At 37.1% G+C, this 19,895-nt stretch overlaps 1 protein-coding gene across 13 annotated transcripts in view; it reads left to right on the forward strand.

The window, feature by feature from the left end:
* Nucleotides 1-19,895, forward strand: part of DMD (dystrophin) — a 1,134,919-nt gene that overhangs the window by 990,796 nt on the left and 124,228 nt on the right. For all 13 annotated transcript variants that reach the window (XM_015620877.3, XM_015620912.3, XM_015620930.3 and 10 more), the window contains one exon: nt 16,434-16,512. In XM_015620877.3, the coding sequence (XP_015476363.1) occupies nt 16,434-16,512 (79 nt within the window). The remainder of the gene's footprint in view (nt 1-16,433; nt 16,513-19,895) is intronic.

Consider the following 19,895-nt stretch of genomic DNA (forward strand, 5'->3'; position numbering starts at 1 on the left):
CTTCTGGGACAGTTGCTGTAGTTGTAGTGTCTTTGATAGCTGATGTAATGTCTGCAGAATGTTAGAGCCATAAAATTACAAATCCAGAAACTTCCTAAAATTTAATGCACTTATTTTAAAGGCTGTTTGCTCTAACAAAGGGTTCATGTTCTAATATTTTGTATTACCTGGTTGCTATAGAAAGATAGATAGATAGATAGATAGATAGATAGATAGATAGATAGATAGATAGATAGATAGATAGATAGAAAAGAAATACTGTCTTCTACAGTCATATTCCAGAGACTACATTTCTTCTTTACCATTCCATCAAGAAGGTTTATCCTAACTAATTTCATAGCCATACGTTTTTAATTATTCTAATAAAGTCCATCTTTCAGCTCTTTTGGCAGTGTTTTGTTTAATGGCCTCCATGGCCAGGTACATTTCAGCCACAGCACCAGTTCTTGAGCACAGAAGGAGATGAGCAGTTTAACATTTGTAAAACTTAAATGTCAACACACTGTCAAACCTCAGGAGGTCAAAATTCAAAAGAGGCTCCAAGCCTTCTGGTTATTGTATAGCTCTGAAGCACAGCTGAAGTCGAAGTACTTTGCCTTTCTACCAACTATGAAGCAGATATTCAGTTACAATTTATTGTGATGTGTATTTTTCTTTGACTATAAAATAGTAAATAATGTTCAAGTCTGATTACTCAGTGCTTTGGGTTTACAAATTTGTACAGTCTCGTGACAGTTCATAGTGTGGGAAATACAACCTTTAGAACATGACTTCTACTGTTCCTAATATTCTCTGTTTAACATATGCTGGTAACAAAAGAAAACTTGTAAATGGCTCATTCAGTCTGCATTTATTATATAAATGGTAGAATTCCTAATGTCTGTGACTAGAACATTTTGAATATAAATACTTTAGCATACTATAATATGAATCTATTAGGGAAGAAATGTTAGCTGCCAGTATAGGAGTTGGTGAATGGTTTCCCAATTAATTGGAAAATCCCACCTCTGTTAAACAAGAGCTTGTAAAAGTGACAGAAAACTGGCAGGCAAAATGATTTTGGTGATGTAGGAGTTGAGATTAGTAATGCATTTTCTCAAGGGAACAATATTTGAACAAGTCCAAGGTTTTATTTAAAACTTCTAAGGCTAGTGAAAAAATTGGGCTATACGAAAATTGCATCTTTTTTCAGCCTAAGTTTGAAGGCACTCCTCACATTTCCAGTGTTATTGATTCTGTTTTGAACCATAATGCAGTCACAAATGAGTGATTATCACTCTGGATATACCTCACAACTGCAACTTCTGTAACTTAATGGGTAGTCATGACTGTACTGTAAAAGTGCATAGTCAATGCTACTGAACCTATACTGGATCAGAGACAGGAAAAAATGCTGATCCTGGAGTGAATTTGTGCTCTAGAAGTGAATTTGTTTGTGCCTCCTTAACTCAGCCTATTTAACCTTATGCAGTGAGATGTAAAAAACCAACACAAAAACTTCCTGGCTGTTATAAAGTGTGGTATTCCATCCATTATATTCCAGAAGTCCTCCTGAGGTCTTCAGGCAGTTCAGATTTTTGCTAATTAGAAAATGGCTTGACTAGAATGATGTGGGGTTCCTGCTGGTTTTACTGAAGGAAAAACAGCTCAACTTTAATTCTGTACTTTTTAGATATTATTCTATACTTAAGCAGACCAGAATTTTTTTGTAAAGTTTTCTAAGTATAGTCAGAATTTAAGTTCTGGGATGATTTTGGAAGGAAAGAGGCTGTTGTATCTGTATACTCCTTCCCATATGTTTATGCTCACATGTCAAAACAGATTTTCTGACAACAAGGGAAACACAAATATGTTTGAGAGCTGACAAGCAGGTATATAATTTATTCTTGCAGTACTAGGCTATCACAACAGACAAACAGATGGTTGTCTGGGAAAAAAATAAAACCCTGTGAAATGAATTAAAATGCAACAACTACCTCTGAATAGACTTTAAAGGATTTTCCAGTATCATGGAAAATATTTCAGATTAACAAAACAAACAAAAAAAGTTACCATGATTTTTATTTTGAATCAATACAGATACCATTTTTTCTTTTTGAAAGAAAAGTTAACTGAAGTGGGCAGGAAAGTTCATTTTTAAGAGGGCTTAACCTGTAAATTGCTGTCATAATAGAGATTCTAGTAACTTTTTTTTTCAGGTTTACTTTTGGCTGCAATTTTTAAAGAATATGGGGAACAATCTTGCTATAAAACAGTGCAGGCTGTGCATTTTTGGAATCTCCAGGCTACAGAATCATGGAATGGTTTGATTTGGAAGGGTTCTTTGAAAATCATCTCCTCCAGACCCTCTGCAGTGAGCAGGGACATCTTCCCCTAGATCCAGCTGCTCAGAGCCCTGACCAACCTGACCTTGAATGTTTCCAGGGATGGGGGGATGGCTGCTAGGTAAGAAAGGAAGAAAACTCAAGTAAAGCAGGACAAGGAAAAAATAGGGCTTTTAAACTCTGAAGAATAGCTTAAAACAAAACAAAAATGCAAAAACAAAAGCAAAATGTGATAGTATGAAGGAAAAAACAGGAGCCCAAGCAGAACCTAATAGGAAATTGACAGTGGTGATAAGGAGGAGCAAAATGGGAGGTGGGGGAATTTCTTGATGGTGTTGGAAGTGAAGTCACAGCAGAAAGGATTTATTTCTCTAAGTGTTATATTCATTGCTTTGCTAATCTGCCTTTCAAAAGAATCTGAATGAAGAAATTACTACAGTATGCTCATATGAGCCTATAAAGTTGTATTTTTCCTTTACCAAATTCTGCCCTCTTAAGATAGATGATCCTGGCAGTTGCTCTCTCATATGACGAGCATTAACAGTAAAAGATCTGTACTCTTGGTTTCTCAGCTGTTGCTTTTTTCTCCTTTTTCCTCCCTGATTGTCATGATTGTTTTCTCTTGTACAAGACAAATGCCAAATAATAAGACAGTGTAATGGTATGGACAGCTGAACTAGAAACACGCTGAGAGAGTGTATTTCCTTGGGGAAATGCCATTGAATGGTCTGCAAGGACATATCTTTCAAAATTAAATGGAACCCCAGTTTTATTGTGGATGTTTTCCCCTAAAATGCTTGTAGGCTTGGAAAGTCAAGGTTTTTCATTCTCCCTGCACCCTGGTCAGCTCAGCAGCTCTTCTACAGGTTTCCCAAACTGCAGTTTGGAAAGTTACTTTGGGATTTGTAGCTACCTTACAGCGTCATGTCTGCCACTGCTGGCAACTGTAGAGGATAAAAATGACCCAGTCAAAAGCAATTACAGATCATCAGAGTGGAATCTGGCTCCTGCAGCCAGAAAGCAGTTACGGACACAGGACTGCAGGCCAGCTTTGCTACTCCAGCAGTATGCAATCAAAGCACTTGTTTGTTCAGAGGAATCTTACTGTACAGTAGAGTTACTGACTGAACAGACTGTCTAAATAATGCCTTCTGTCTTGGGTTTGGTTGGGTAAGAGTTTTGTCTCTTTCCTGAGACTGTGAGGGAAGACTGGAGGTTGTGCAAAGAATATCAGGGTAGGAAAGATCTCTGCAAGATCTGCAGAGAGTGAGTTTTAATGATAGAAAGAGAAGGGAAAATGAAAAATCTTCCTACAGAGGGGTTCCACCTTTTTTTTTTTAAGAGATAAATTTAAATAAGCATAACAAAATTATTGTGACTAAATTATATTAGTAGGCAAATAGAATGAGTAAAACAAGTGGACTAACAGAATGTCTAATGGCTATGTATATAACTGAATCAAAGTTTCATCTGCATAATACTAAAAGTAAGGGCTGACATTATTGATTCAGAATGGACAGAGAACAGCTAACCTACCAGGAGGGAAAGGTTTCAGAGTTAAATGGCTCAACATCCACAATCTTATTCCATGGGATTTTCATTAAGTTAAAAAAGTAAATGTAAACACAAAAGCTCCCTCTACAAAAAAATCTTTGTATTTTCCATTTGTAAACTTCTGATTGTAAATTACTCCTTTCTAAATAAAGTTACACAAGACTCAGTGCAGCTTGAAATTCCTCTGTATATCCCATTCAAATGTATAAATTCATTGCAGTAAACAGAATATTGAAGAGAAATAATTTCATTTGCTTTTTACAGATGATCTGATTATTCTTATTTGACAGCATTTGTCAAAAAGCCTATATAAATTTACCTTTGCCTTCAGATTTCTTTGGCAATCCTAGCCATCCTGATGTATTCCTGTAGGTTGACCCTGGCTAGATGCCAGGTGCCCCCAAAGCTGCTCTGTCAGTCCCCTCCTCAGCAGGGGAAAGTTCAGTGGGTGTTGTAATGGCTCCTGGGTCAAAATAAGGACAAGGAGAAATCAGTCACTCTGTCTTCTGTGAGAAGTTGCCAGAAGTTTCCCCCCATGTCTGACAGAGCCAATGCCAGCCAGCTCCAGGAGGGACCAGCCACTGTCATACACTGATGGTGCTGCCTTGGGTGGGTTCTTACCTTCTATAACCCCTGAGAATAGATTTCAATCTGAGAAGTAATAATGAATTTTTTGATAGCATTTGGTGTCAGTTTTACTGAAGGAATCAAGTCCATCCTTGTTTCTTAAACTGCACATTTGGTTTTAAGGTGCTCTTTCACTGCTTTTTAAAGACATTTTCATAGAAATAATGAAGGACATCACTCTTAAGTTTTATCAGTTACAAGACTGTGTTGGTTTTATTCTTTTAGTCTTGTGGAATCCCTTCTTGAGCATGTCCTTCATAGTTAAGTCTTTCATAAGCAGGTTTTTTCCAAGAGCATGCTAATTTGTTCCTTTATTTACCTAGCTTAAAGGCCATGTGTCAAACAGCCACTGTGATAACAATAGCGTGTGAGTTAGACATTCAGAAAGGGTTTCTGACTTAGTAAATTAAAGTTTTGTAACTGCCAATTAAACTGCCTGTCAGTGGATTATATGGTGCTGCTATACAGATACTGCAAATTCAGGTTTTGAGTCTGGCTTCAGTGTGGGAGATTTTGTCTTTGCTTCTCCCTTATCTGTACTCCTCATTTCACAAACTTGAATAGCACTCCCCTTCAGTGGCACTTCATCTCAGGATCTCCATCTTTCTTAATGTCTAAATTCTCCAATATCTCTTCTATTCTTAGAATTTCCCAATTCTCTGCTCTTAGAAACAGATGAGTAGTAAGGCAAGCCCAAACAGAAATAAATTATTTACTGGGGGGGGGGTATAAAAAACATATAGCTGTGAAAATAACCTGGCAAACTTAAGAGAGGTTTCTATGGCATTCAATCATAAACAATAAAAGCATTTTTCAGAATGTGATGTATTTTCTGGAGGTGACATGTTATTTCTCATGGTTGAAGCTGTGCAGGTGATAAATGTATTTTAACAACTCTACCACAAAATGCAAAAGTTTGTTCCATTCATTTTTAACTGATATGCAAAAAAAAAGGTTTGTTTAATATTTGCACCAATATGACCTCTTTTAAATGGCAATAGTCAGTGCAGACTAGTCACTGTACTTCTGGAAATACAAAGTATTAGCTTTAATTCCACCCCCTCCTGTGGGGTTGCACCTTGAAGTTTTGTTCCACTGGGAAGGAGGGAGGACCTGAATCTGTGATGTGGATAGATCAGGGGGTTGAACAAAACCATTTTCAAAGATTTTAGCTTCATCTGAGGTCTTTACAGATTGACAGTGGTAAAGAGGGTATTCAGCTTTTCAGAGAGGGCTAATGAAAACAGATTTAAGATGAAAACTGCATGTAACATTACTGGAATTACTGGAACAAAATTTCTGGCACTTACCAACTGCAATATATGATAATGGGGTTTTTTGACACACATGAAGTGATGGTTTTCTTGCATGCATGCATACACTGTGATCCTTCATGCCAGGGTAACTTTTAACCTTCACTGTGTACCATTCTACATCCTCAGTAAAGATGTGGTTTAGGCTTATTTATTCATTTGTTGGCTATAAGCACCTTTTCTCCTCAAATAGAAGAAACTGGTAATCAGAGACTGTATCTTCCAACTTAAATTAGTTTTTTAACATTTTTGTTTAGCAGTATGGGCTATGTATTCCTCAGGTTTTGCTTTTGTGTCAATTGAATTTACTCACAGATTAGCAAGCGTGAATACAAAGATTTTGTCCAGCTGCAGAATGAAGGCAGCTCCTCTCACAAGTCATATCACACTATTATAGGAGTGTTGCCATTATCTTCAATCAGCACAATATCAATCCTATCAGCTATTGCTCCCATTTGAACAGTTATTTGCCTAAAGTAATTTTATTATCTTTCAGCGTGCCATATGCATGTCTTCCCCAGGGAGAAAGAGAGGCTTTTGTGCAAAATCAGGAGCTGTCACAGTATTCAAAGAAGTGCCAGATAACAGGGAGCATCCAGCACTGATTGTGGTTGCTCTCAAGCTTGAGCAGCTGCTGCTGGAATATTCTGCAGAAGTCATTGAGACTGAGAGGCTGTCTTCAAAAGGTTCATGGACAAGAACAATAAATAAAAGTTTGCTTAATCCATCCAGCCAGTAATCTCATGAAATGAAGTTTTTCTTTTCATGTCATGTCAGCACTTGATTGACAAAGTAGTTTCAGTCATCTTGAAACAGAGTATTATACTCTTGAGATTTCCAAATGTAAGAATATGGATGAAAGAATCAAATAGTGTGAAGAGATCACACTGTAATAAAACTGTCCTGACTGGCATTGTCTACTTGTTTCTCCCTGCACAGCTAAAGGAAACCAAAGAGTGATTTATTTGGGATTTTTTTAGGACTAAGAATTATTTAGAGTGAACAGATTTATCACTGCTGGTGCAAGTCTCAAAGAGGAACAAAGGGAGAGAGCAGAAAATACGAAAGAGAAGAGATAGAGGATTAATACAATGGCTGCTGCATGTAGAATCCTTCTTCTACATTATTACCCTAGTGTGTACCCCTGTAAAGAACGTTTTTGTCTTACCTTCCACCTTCTCCTTCTGCATCCCTCTTCCTCTATGCTTCAGTCTTCCCAAGTGTCCTCCTCCTTGGCATGCAAACTCACCTTGGAAAACTAAGCTCTATAAAAGTCAAATTTATACATATCTTTACAGGGTTATTCTGAGGTGCATGAAGCAGAACTGTCTCAGGAAATGCATATTTCTCTTCATTCCTGATTGAGGAAAAGGCTTTTGGCTCTTTTACCTTACAGCTCCTGAGTTAGAATGAATTAAATTCACACACACTTCCCTGTATATATTTTTCCATGGTACTACATACATAACAATGCAGTCTAAGCAATTCTTCAGCTCCTATTTAAGAACATCATTGGATAAAATTGAGAGGTTTACTATGTATTTATGAAAAACATATTTTCACTGCATTTAGGCCTGCAGCATTTAGGGTTTGGAAATGTGGATTGAAATTATAAAACTGAATGAAAATGCTCAACAACAAATTAAGAGGACAAGAATGGGGAAATGGTGGAAAAGACAGGACTGAACATCAAAGTCTCTTGAATACTGATGGGATGATAATCCCAGAGGAATCAGAAGGCAAATGAGTGAAGGGAGCTGAAGGTGGTGAAAAGAAACACTTTGAAATGGTAACCAGCTAAAAGTAGTGATGAATAAAGACAATACTCTCTGAAGCCTCTGTTTCTTTTAGAAGTAACCTGCAGTAAATACAGGTTCACGCTATGAGAATTCTTACGTTTATGAGCAACTATTCCCAAAACTAATGCTAGTAATGGCACTAGGAATTCACAAATCTGGGGGAAAGGAGCAATAAAACTAATATAATGAAAGATCAATGAAAGTGAGGGAATGTAACTAGAACTATAAAAGAATAATCTTCACTGGTGATGCTCAGCCAATACAGGATTATTGCATAGGCATTTGTTCTGGGGCAGATATAAAACATTTCTTGTGTGACATTCTACTTACAGTTCCTTAAGTCACCAAAGAACCAATTTCCCTTGGTACAAAAACAGTGCATGTTACCTGACCTTTCAGAAATAAATGGCATTTTCAGTGCAGCGTGAATTTATTATTTTTTATTATCTTAATGAGAGAAAAAAATGAAAAATGGGGAAAAAGAAAATCAAAATAACCATAAAATCTTGTTAAGAGAGAGTATGGCTTGACCTTAGGGATGGATTATGAAACATTAATAAAGAGCATTTTCAAATGAAGTACAAAAAAATAACTTATTTTAAATCTTCTGGAAATATTTTTAAAGATAATAGAAAGGAGTCAGTCTTATTTCAAAAGTATAATATATATATATATCTATGCACACCTATATAATGATAAGAAATAGTTTTTTAGGAGAGATGCAAAATAAATAAAATGGCCACAGGAAAGCCCTTTATTATGCCTTCATAGTCATATATTAAGGAGACATAACTGTGTTACACATAATGTTATTTTCTGTGCATGCCCCAAAAATGAAGAGAAAATGCCTGAAAAAACACATCTATCAAACAAATCCTTGTTAGGGTAGGAACAGTAGATGGTTAGAGCCTAAAAGGACTCATGTTTCAGCAACAACAGAATCATAATTGATGGTTTAGCCTTTTCCTAAATCCTAATATTATTTAACATATGTAAATAAGAAAACACTTTTTCTTGTGAATAGTGCATATCATAATTTATAATTCAGAACCTTCCAAACGCCCTGTGTTTTTAGCACAATTTAATAAGATTGAATAGCACTGACACAGCAGGAATGTTGATATTCATAGCACAAAAGGAGAGAACTCACTTCAGATTTGTCCCTGTTTCCTGATTCCCTACAATTTCTGTTCCCCAGTTTTAATTGCAGCTGTTCATTCAGCCCTCTAGTGTTGGCTACCATTATTGTTATTAATTCCTTTAGACTCTCCACAACAGATGCATGTGTGTCTTGGTTCTGGGGCCTGGAGATGACCACAACATATCACCTACAACTTATATGGATGTTGAGTAATCCTGAAGGATAGATAGAATGATGTTGTAAAAAGATAAAACATTATATGGAAATGTTTCAAAGCATGTAGTATGAAGGTATGCAGGTGCCTTGATCTCAGAAGTCAGATTTGATCTCTGGAAGAGCTTATGCCATGCTGAGCTCCTCACTAGACAGTTTTACTTACCACAGAACACATTCTCTCCCTAGCTGCAGGCACCCAGCTCCCACTGACTTTGAAAACGTCAAACTGCATCAAAGTTAGATTCATTTTAAGATCAATAACCTACCAGAAGTTCAGGGTAGCCTATATGTTTTAGTTGCTCTTTTTCCCCAGCTTACAGTACAGAACTAAGAGTATATATAGTTTCAGCTTCTGCTGAAGGTAGAAGAGAAATTGCTGGATCTATAGGTCTGCACAGTCAGTGCTCTGAGGAGTATATTTTATGGAGATGTATAGAAGATACAGAAGAGCTTTAAACTAGGAATGATATGTTATAAAAAGAGCTCTTGAGAACTTGTGACTGAGGATTAAGGAGCAGATCAGTATAGGTGACACTGTAGTGGGTGTCTGCTGTAGGCCACCTAACCCTGCAGAACACATAATTCAGGCCTTTTAGAGGCAAGAAGAAATAGCATCCATGGGGGAGAAACCTGATTATTGGCCTGTGTAAGATTGCTTACTACCTTACACAGCAGGTTGTAAGCAATGCAGTGAATTCCTGAGAAATTTCCTGACATAAGTGATGGAGGAGCCAGTGCAGACAGATGCTCTGCGGGACCTCATGCTCACACACAAGGAGAGGCTCACTGGGGAGGTGAAAGGCAAGGCAGTCCTGGATGCAGTGACCACGAGACCACAACCAGGACTTCAGGAGAGCAGAGGTTGTCTTCTTCAGGGATCTGCTTGGAAGAGTCCCACAGGATAAACCCCTGAAGTAAAAGAGGTCCAAGAAAGTTCATTGATAAGGAAGGATGGCTTTCTAAAAAGCTCAAAACTGGTCCATCCTGAACAGCAGGGAGTCCAGCAAGAGTGCCAAGAGTCCTGTGTGCGTGATCAAGGTGCTCCTTAAAAAAAAAAAAAGGACTAGACAGAAAAAGGAAGCTTGGGCAGGTAACCTGGGAGGAATATAGGGGCCCTGTCCAAGAGTATAGACATGTGGTTAGGCAAGGCACAGCCCACTCGGACTGGAAACTGCTAGAAGGTGTCTATGGGTATTTATTTATTTGAATTTGAAGTTAATGTAAATTGTAAATGGCAAACTTTTTAATTGGTATAGCGCTTCTTTCTGAGAAAAATAGTTGCTAAATATCAATGTTTATAAAATTTGTTTGTTGGTGTACTATAACAGGAATACTGCAAGGAATCTGGCAGAAACAAATAGTTGTTATTGATTAAATTGCATACAAAAAGCAATATTAAAAAAATAATAATGTAGTTGAAGAATTTGAAAGCTTTGCTAAGAAGTGCTCCAGAATGGAGGGCAGCACAGAAGTTTCTAGTACTTCTGAAAGACTGAGCCCATGCTCATCTCATTCTGGTTTAATAAAATATTTTATATCTGACAAAAGTGCATTAAGAGAAGTGAGGAACGTACAGTGACATGAAAGGTCTTGCAGAACCTCCATCATCTTGTGTGATGGCTTCTATAGGAGCAGTGGGGATACCAAATGAGAGGCCTCCCTGAGAGAGTATCTTTTATCCAAAACAAAGCAAGTAACATTTTCTAAGAGAATTGTTTCCTAGAGATGTTTATTCTTAAGATTTCACCTCATTTGCAACTGTTTTATTCTCTCCAATATTGGATGTTTTTGTTATTTAAATTTTAAGACCAAACTTTCATTCCTTAGGCGTGGAGATACAGAAAGGCCAAAGTGCCCAGATGTAGGATTATAAAACAAAAGCCAAAGAAGCAATAGCTGTTTATTCACAGTAGACATATTAATTCGAGGAGATCATTCTTTTATTTACTGTTTTCTAAGGCTCTGTGCCCCAAGCTTTAAGATGTTTCCTAAATTTATATTACATTTTATTCTCGTTTCATCTGAAAATATAAGAAGGCAGTCAAAGTACAATACATGTGTTCTACTATTTCTTATGGTTTTCTTTACTGAAAGGGGAATTTCATGAAGTCACTCAGATTTCAATCTGCTGAAGCATACACTCCCACCATGACCCAGAAATTTGAATTTAGTCTTTGTAACAGCTGTAAATGCATGCAAATAGCATTGTACTTATCTATTTTTTCTTTAATGTGGAAAATAAGCACATTTTTACGCTCTCAAAATATTTCAGGACACTGAACTTTTCACCAGAAAACTAATTGTCCTTAGCTGTTCTTTCAACTCAGTAAATGTCAAGACTTAAACCTGAACTTCAGCATCTGGGAACAATGACTATCAATTGCCTTTCCCCCCCTGCTGCTCCTCATTAACAGCACAAAGTGTGCTTATTTAAATCCATCCTTATCGCCTAATGTACGAGGAGCAGTGAGCGACTGAATTCAGTAGCTATTAGAAGTAGAGCAGATCAGATCTTCCTGTTTATTGATTTGTGAGGAGCAGCCTCGCACAGCTTTGACAGCTCTGAGTCAGTGAGAGCAAAGAAAGAAGCTTTTCAGCTCTTGGGAGGAGAATTGCTGGGCAACATTAAAGAGGGTCTTGTAGAAGCGGGTTTCCTTTGATATGCAGTCAGATTGGCTGTGCTCGGAGTCAAGGTCAGGAGGCTGTGGAAATGCTATGAATATGGTGGGGAAATTAAAGCAGTGTTATTTTAATAAGTATTGTGTGTATGCATGCTGATTGATACAGAAAATTGCCCTTCTCTTTTTGTGAGAACAGCTTTTGGTGAAGTAAATTTTGACCAGGAAAAAAAAAGAAAAAGGAGATTGTGTGTCCTTTTGCTGCTGCACTAAATATAGCTGTTTAGATGAGAATCTTCTATTCTTTCCCTCTTTTCTTGCTTTTTCCTCTGAATTTTCCCAGCCATTCAACAGTTGTCTTAACTCTTTACATTCAGTGCTTTTTAAAACTAGTGATCCCATTTCTTCTGTTTCATGTTAATAAGTGGTAAAAATTGCTACTCACACCTTCATACAATTTTTTGAATAAATTCCCTGCCAAGTTCATCTAATGTGAATTTTCTGAGTGCTGAGCACAGAGAGGCAAGCAAGCAGTCACCTTGGCTCATTGCAGAGCTCAGCTGGCAATCAGAGCTCAGATAAGCATGCCGGGGAAAATTTCCTCCACTGAACTTGCTCACTTGAAAATCAAAGCTATGGGAAGGACTGTGGCAGGATTATACCACGGCTGGACCAAGGCTCCAATGTCTCTGTAGTGTTGGTAGATCCAAGAGGACAAGATTGATGGGTTGACAGAGAGAGCATTTTTGAAGCTGTTTGCCGAGGCCACTCCTTGTTGCAGTCACAGCTTCATCAGATTATTCATTCAGATTATTATCTGATGGGTGTTCCTCCTTCCTCCAGCACATCTTGGAGTAGTTCAGAACTCCAGCATTCCTGGACAGTTGCTGTTGGGTACTTTTTGAGAACATGGAAAATACTGAGAATTAGACAGCTCATATTTCCTTCTTGATCTCAGCCTGCTTTGCAGTGTGGTTATAAACACAAAAGAATGCTTTATATGTCACAGAAATATTCTCAGTTAAACCTCAAAAAATTAAAAGAAAAAAGGCCCCAGAATTTAGCAGTAGACACAAGTTAAATCCATCAAATCCTTATTCTGACTGCAGTGGAGCTGTTATAAAAATGTTGTCAAGGTTGAGCCCCACGTTAGGTAAAGCACTTAGAAACTATTCCTAACAACTGCATGGCAGAGCTTTGCTTTTGTTATTATTGTTATTTGTTTTTCTGAACCTAATTATAGATTCAGTTCACATGGCTGCATCCAAGTGATGGGAAACAGAACTTGTTTCATCAAATGTTTTCAAAGTCTATAAAGCAAAAGGACTTTAATTTTTATTTTTTTTTCATTTGCCAATTTTTTTGGCAGAAGCTGTGTCTGTACCATGTCAATATCACTTAAAATCAGTATAGTATCTTTAATATTACCATCTTCAGCCTCGAGTATATTTACTACACTGCTGTAGTTCTTTCATTTGTTACGATTGAAAGAAGATAAATGTTATGTAAAACTTTGGATTAAATAAATAATGGAAATGCGTGTCTTTTCAAGCATGTATCCCCAGTGAAGGAAATAAATGGTTCAAGTATCCCAATTACAGAAAATTCTGATGTTTGTTCTTAAGTAAAAATTAGATATAAAAATATTTCGGTCTGTTTAAATCAAATTCTCATATCATAGTAAAGCAATAGCTGACATTTTAGAAATCCATTTATTTATTTATTAGTAATATTTCTTGTGGAGAAATACTGTGGAGTTTTACCTAAAAGGTACCCAAATGAAATCCAGTCCCCATCCCATGGAGATGGTACCAGATGACCACTGTGGTTCCTTCCAGCATTACCCATTCTGTGATCCTGCATGTTGCATTCTGCTAACAGCACCTTTGAAGTAGAACTTTTTGCATGGCTAAGCCATCACTACTGAAATCAGAAGAGGAATTTTTTCCTTCATTAACAGTACTTTTTTTTTTTTTTTTCTTCCCTTTAAAGCAAGGAAAATGAATGCTTGAATGGGGTTGAAAATTTTGCAGTTTTCTTCCCACAAGGTTCCAGTTGTTCTAACTGCTCTTGATTCAGAGCGTAGCATAGAAAAATACAGGAGATACTGTTTGTGCTCATTTTGGAGGAGCCTATTCCACCTCTTTTGAAGGAAGAACAAGAACCAAAAAAAAAGTTAAAATTTGGGAATTACCTTTGACTTGCTTCTGAAAAATATGAAACACTTTTAAATGCCAGTGAGAATTTTTTTCAAAAATCATGAAACATTTATGAAGACTTATATGGCTAGACTCTCCTTCTCCAGATTGTTGGTGTGTAGGTCACTAAGCCAGCTCTGATTTTATTGGATCTGAGACACATTGTTCTGTAAGTTTAAGCAAGGATTTTTTCAGTCAGTATTTTTTTTGTAAACGATTCTCTAAGTTATTGTGGGCTCAAAGCCTGTTATTTTACCATTTATGTGTTAATTTTGATAAAATTAATATAAACTGGCTGCAATAGTTTTTTCTTGCTCTACCACTAACAGTGGTACATCTTTTACTGCCTTTTACCTAAAAGGTAATATGCCAATACATCAGCAAGTGGTATTTCCTGGCAGCCAAGTGGAATAACGTTTTGTACTTTCAGGTGCTATTTCCTGGAGAATGCTCAAGATTTCTCACTGTTTTCTTCTTCTCTGTATTGACAAAATCTACCTCTAGAAAGATATATTTCCTGGCTCACATCCAAAGCTTTCAGTTGGAAAGTTTATCCTGAAGTGTGTAAGGTATTTTATTTTGCTGATGTACATATATGGCTGAAAATCTTCAGGTTAATAATTTTGTGAAGTTTAAAGGTCACCTGAATATTTTGAAGGGATTGGAATTCTCAGTTTTAGCACACAGAAGATGTATAGGCCATGTGCTGGCAGTGGTCATGTGTACTAAAGGGTTCCCATGCTCTTTTCTGACCACTATTTGGCTGCTGAAATTTTCCTATATGAAACACTGCTCCCCACTGTGTGTTTGTGAAGTTCTCATTCTCTCTAGGGATTCTTCATACCAGCAAGTACTTTTTCCATCCTGGCTGACTTAATGAAAAGTATATACTAATGTAAAGGAAGAGCCATATATTTCTTTATTTAGCAATATTTCCTAATGACAAAATAAGCATGTTATGAGGTAATTTTAAGACAATTCTAAAGAGTATATAGGTTTTCATTACATTTGTACAGTGATTTTTATTTGCATGAGTTTAGGTCTGTTTAAGATTATCTTTCTAGTCTTGATTGAAAGGTCAATTCTTGGTTAAAAATAATAGCACACCAGTTAATGATTCTGTACTTAAGTTAATTATACTGATGACCAGAAGCAGCCCTTTCATGGTTTCTATGCACTTAGGCTTCCCCAACTTGAATCTGTCCAGAGAATTGGGTGTGAAGTCAAGCTCAAAACCAGTCCCTGGTATGAAGCATTGCTTAACAGAAACATCTGTCCATGCAGTTCACTGCAAAGCCAGAAAAGATGGTATAGAAATGAAAGAAGCTTCAGGAAAATAATCTGAAAAATGGTTTGAGGAAAAAAGAAAATGGGCATTTTTGCTTATAGCGTTAGTGTTAAAATTGTAAGCAAATAAATCATGTCTTGGCAAAAAATTGCTATTGCTTAGTTAAACAAGATTTCGGGGTCTAGGGGTTATCAGGCAAACACACACAGTCATATCAAATAGCTCATTAATTCTATCATTTTTCCTTTCTGACTGTATCATGCCCAGTTACTACACAATAGTTCCCTCATACCACCAACCAAAAAAATTCCCTGAAAATTTTAAAATGTGGATTGCTTTTTACTTGTGCAACCTATTTGTTTCCTTGTTATGTATATCACAATTAGACAAATTAAAACACGCCTTCTGCTTTGCCAGTGTTGATAGAACACTTTTTCTTACAGGCAATATTTAAGTGAACCTGCTTCCTATCAGTCACTTTATTTATTACATTTCAAAAATATTCTACCATTACTTTCAAGTATTTTTCTCCTTGTTTTTTCTAATCCCTTTCTTAGGTGTAACTTAAGGACATCCTTCTAGCAGATGGGCTATAAAAGGACTGGTAGATGTCACTCATACAGCAGGGAATCTCATTGTAACCATCCCCTTTTGGCTGCTTGCTCAATACTCTGCTTCACTGAGATTTTCAAGGGTAAAGATGCAACCAGTCCTAGACTATTGTCTCTGTTTTCATGCAGTAAACCAACCCAAACATCAGGAATGTGTTCTTCAAAGGTCTGTTCCAAGGAAAGGGTTGAGGGGTTATGATTTGAGTGATATTTGAATTATTATTTGAATAACAGTGAAATGCCTGAACCAGCTGCTCTCTTTTGGTTAACCTCATTTCAGCACTTGGTTAAAATATGGTTGTCCTGTCCACATTAAAAGAGATTACTTTTCACATGCTGATTTATAGTACTGTATTTTCAAAAGTACTTTAGAAGTAGTTTCAGAAAAGTACTAACAGATGGATGTTCTGACTTGCATATTGACAAGAGGCAGTCATATTCTTTGCAGGTACATAAAGTCAGGCCAATTTGCTACACCTTTATTTATCAGCCTTTTCATTTTCAGCTTCTTCTAGCATCAGTTAAGACTGGGGACAACAAAAAAGAAACAATTTTTTTTTTTTTACCTTTTTTTTTTTTCCCAGTGACACATTTAATCTCATCTGAAGACCCTGAAGGATAACAATTGTTGCAGGAAACGTCTTAATTTTAAACTGAATGTCCACTAATAAAAAAATGATCTGACTATAATTGCTCTTTGTTTCTTGCCTGGAAAAGAGTAATTTTTTTCTCCTCTCTTAACAGGTGGCTGTTGATGAGCGCATCAAGCAACTGCATGAAGCTCACAGGGATTTTGGCCCTACATCCCAGCATTTTCTTACCAGTGAGTGATTTCTCACTTCCCATTCTTCTTGTGCAGTTTACATACACTTTTAATTGATAATTTTGTAGCCAAGTGCTAGTTGTTGTTGTTATGATTTTCTATTTTAGATTGTGTTATAATTGTTTTATTTTTTTCCCCTGGGAGCAAAAGAATGTGATATAATTTCATATTGTCCTCGTCCAGAGTAAAAGGAAAACATCTGCCATTATCAACTCTCTTAGTTCCCACATCTATCTATGCAAGGCTCATCTTCATTGCTTCTGCTAGATGTCACTACCAGAACTTGCTTGGAACAGAATTGAACAGAATTGCTTGGGGGCTCCCTTTAGGTTTAGCAAATTAAAATTATGTTAAAATGAGTTTCTGATTATTTTAACCTGGAAAGGATTAAAACCCCCTAAAAACCTCCAGAACAACACCAATTTGGTTAATCTGTTTAAAGAAACATTCAGCTCCAGAAATGGGCAAAATAAGACCTGCAAGAAAAGTATTTTACAAGATTTGATCACTTAGCAGAGCAGTGAGAGGATCAAAACAGGGGTGGGAAAGTTGGCAGAAGAATGGCTGCTAAATAAACTTTTTACAACTCTGCATAAAATATAATTGCCAGCAAAATTCTCACTTCACCTCCACACGCATTCTTTTATCAAGGATGTTTTGAAGTACGCTGAAAGACAACTTGAAACACCTTCAAAGCTCTGAGGCAGTGACTAAAGTGAAGCTTCTTAAAGGCCATGTCTTTTCCATTGTACTTCAATTAAGGAAAGTAAACAGTAAAGCTTTATTTAAGAGATTATATCAGCAGAACAGAACACAGTCACAGGATAATGGTCCCCTACATGCAGAGGGACAAGCTATCCAGACATCGGAAATAGATGTTACTATTATTGCACAGCTACGTTCACAGTGGGATAGAGGACAAACTTTTCTTCTGCTGATACTGCATTGTCATTTTAATAGGTTAACCACTTTCCTGCTGAAGATCTCAATGGGAAATTGAAAATTCTCAGCAGGATGACCAGCAGAATCAAAACCAGGGTTGGTGTTGTGCCATATAAGACTAATGCAGGCTGATTCAACCCTGGATCCCTTTTTGTCAAATGATGCTCCTATGGAGAAATAAGGCCTATTTTCATTATTTATGTTTCAAAACCACTTTCCTGTAACTCTTGATCACTGGGAGTATTTTATCAGCTCAATATATATAACTGCAAATCAAACTTGTCAAGACTGAATGTGCAAGAGTTACAAGTATGTGACATGAAAACAATGTTTAAGCAGATACCTGGTGCATTCATGGTGAAAGAATAAATTTGTAGGGTAAATTAAGCAAGCCTGGAAGAGACTAGAGTGACCTGCACTGCATTATCACATTGATCAAGGTGTCTGTTCTCTGTGCTGGTGTTGAGTACAGTCCAACAATGGGTGTGGTTATGTCCTAGGCCCATTCTGTGTTATTACTGATAAACTAGATTGATCTGAAACACAACCAGTGTTATGATAGACACCTCTTTTAGCCCACCCCCCACCAGTGAGACATTATCCTTCTGTGTAACTAATTAGAGCCAGCAAAGTGTGGACATAATTCTGGACATTTCATGCCATTTGAGGATCACCACAGGAAAAGGAGCCAGGTGAAAATGTGTTGACTTTGGAAGTAGTCAAATCACTTAGAAAAATGGGAATTTTATGTTCTCTTACATGAGTGTGCAGATACATAATCTTACCCATGCATGCAAAGATTAGCTATTGGAAGCTCTGAAAACATCTGCAGAATCCTTCCTGAGTCTAAAAGTTCAGTCACTGAAAACTGCCAATAAATACATCAGTCCCATCTTTCATAAGCACCAAATTCCAAAAACATCCACTATCATATACTGTCACTATGCCTGGGGAAAATACCCTGCTTTGACATGTTTTTCATGTGCTACCTCTGCTGCATCCCTGCATGGATAGAAGCACATCTGTGAGACAGAGGGTGCAGGAGAGAGTGCCTCAGTCTCTGCCATCCAGGACTAGTGTTTTCTCTGCAGCTGTTCTTTTTGGGGTGAGCAAGTCAGACATAAAGGTTGACAAACAGAATCAGGCAGGTCATATGAAGGTGAATTTAATGGCTTGTAAATTAGGTTTCAGTACATGGCAGACAGAGTCCAAGTTGATCAGTCTGTGGCAACAGCAGAGAAAAGATTAATCATAGCAATTTTTATGGTTTTATTTTATAAGCTCAAAACTCACAGAGCATTTTTTATCTAAGGAGCTGAGATACACGAGATCAATGCAAACTGAAATCAGTAAGGAAAATAAGCAATCTCTTGGCTGTTGCATATCTGGTTTATATGCCAGTAATAATCAGTTCATTCTCCCTAACTGAGAATCAACTTGTCTTCTTCCATACACACTTGCTCATCCTTAGGTGCAAAAAATAATACCTGTTTATATCCCTATATAAAAAATTAACCTTTTATAGTTGATATTCCTTTAAGTAGTTCTGCAAAAATGCTGGTACTGCAGCCAAGGTCACATAAAATCAGTGACTGGATTGCTCTGAAATCAGTGACTGAATTTCTCTCCTATCTGAAAGAAGTAAATATGATCTGCTAATCATGGTAACTTTTCATGTGTTTGTTATTATTTTATACATAGAAATTATAGCATCATCTGTCTTTTTCTGCTTGATTGAAACTGAAGCTGCATTGGGCTTTTGAAAACCTAGCATAAAAGTAGTGGGGGAATGATGCAGGGACCTCATATTTGTCATGCCCTGTGAGACAAGGAATCAAGTGCTAGTCCCTGTTTCTAAGCATTTGCAGCCTGTTCTAAGGGCTATTCATAGAGCTGTTTCTGAAAGAGATTGGAAAGGAGGTGTGAGCTAGAGAGATAAGGAGTGTAAAAGCAAAACCAAAAAGTACTCTTATTTGTGGCATTTTTAGAGACAGTGCTTCTCCATTGTCTTTTCATGCAGTTTACCATTCTTTTTCCTCTCTTTCATCTTTTAAATGACCAGGTGCCAGTGTTTATCAATGCTGTGGCATGGGATAATTCAGATGTCTCCTGGTTGTAAGTTAAAGAGATAGTGTCAAATGGGATCCACTTGTTTCTCTCTCCATCAAGGCTTCAGTGGGCCTCAAGTATATAAAACTTATCAAAACTGGCCCTTACTTTTCACATGAACTTGCCTTTCTCGAGGCCTTCTACATTTTTTAATGGTAAAGTTAAAACCCCCAATCTCTGAGCTTCTGACCTTCACGCTTTCCCAAAATCATTTTGCTCTGCTGATGTCCACAGAGCCAGTCCCAGCTCCAGCTCAGTTCATTCCTTGCCAAGGACACACAGCATTTACAAGAGTTAAGATACATCTAATGAATGTATTACATGGGCAAGAC

Source organism: Parus major, chromosome 1 (assembly GCF_001522545.3).
Source record: "Parus major isolate Abel chromosome 1, Parus_major1.1, whole genome shotgun sequence".
Lineage (NCBI taxonomy): Eukaryota > Metazoa > Chordata > Aves > Passeriformes > Paridae > Parus > Parus major.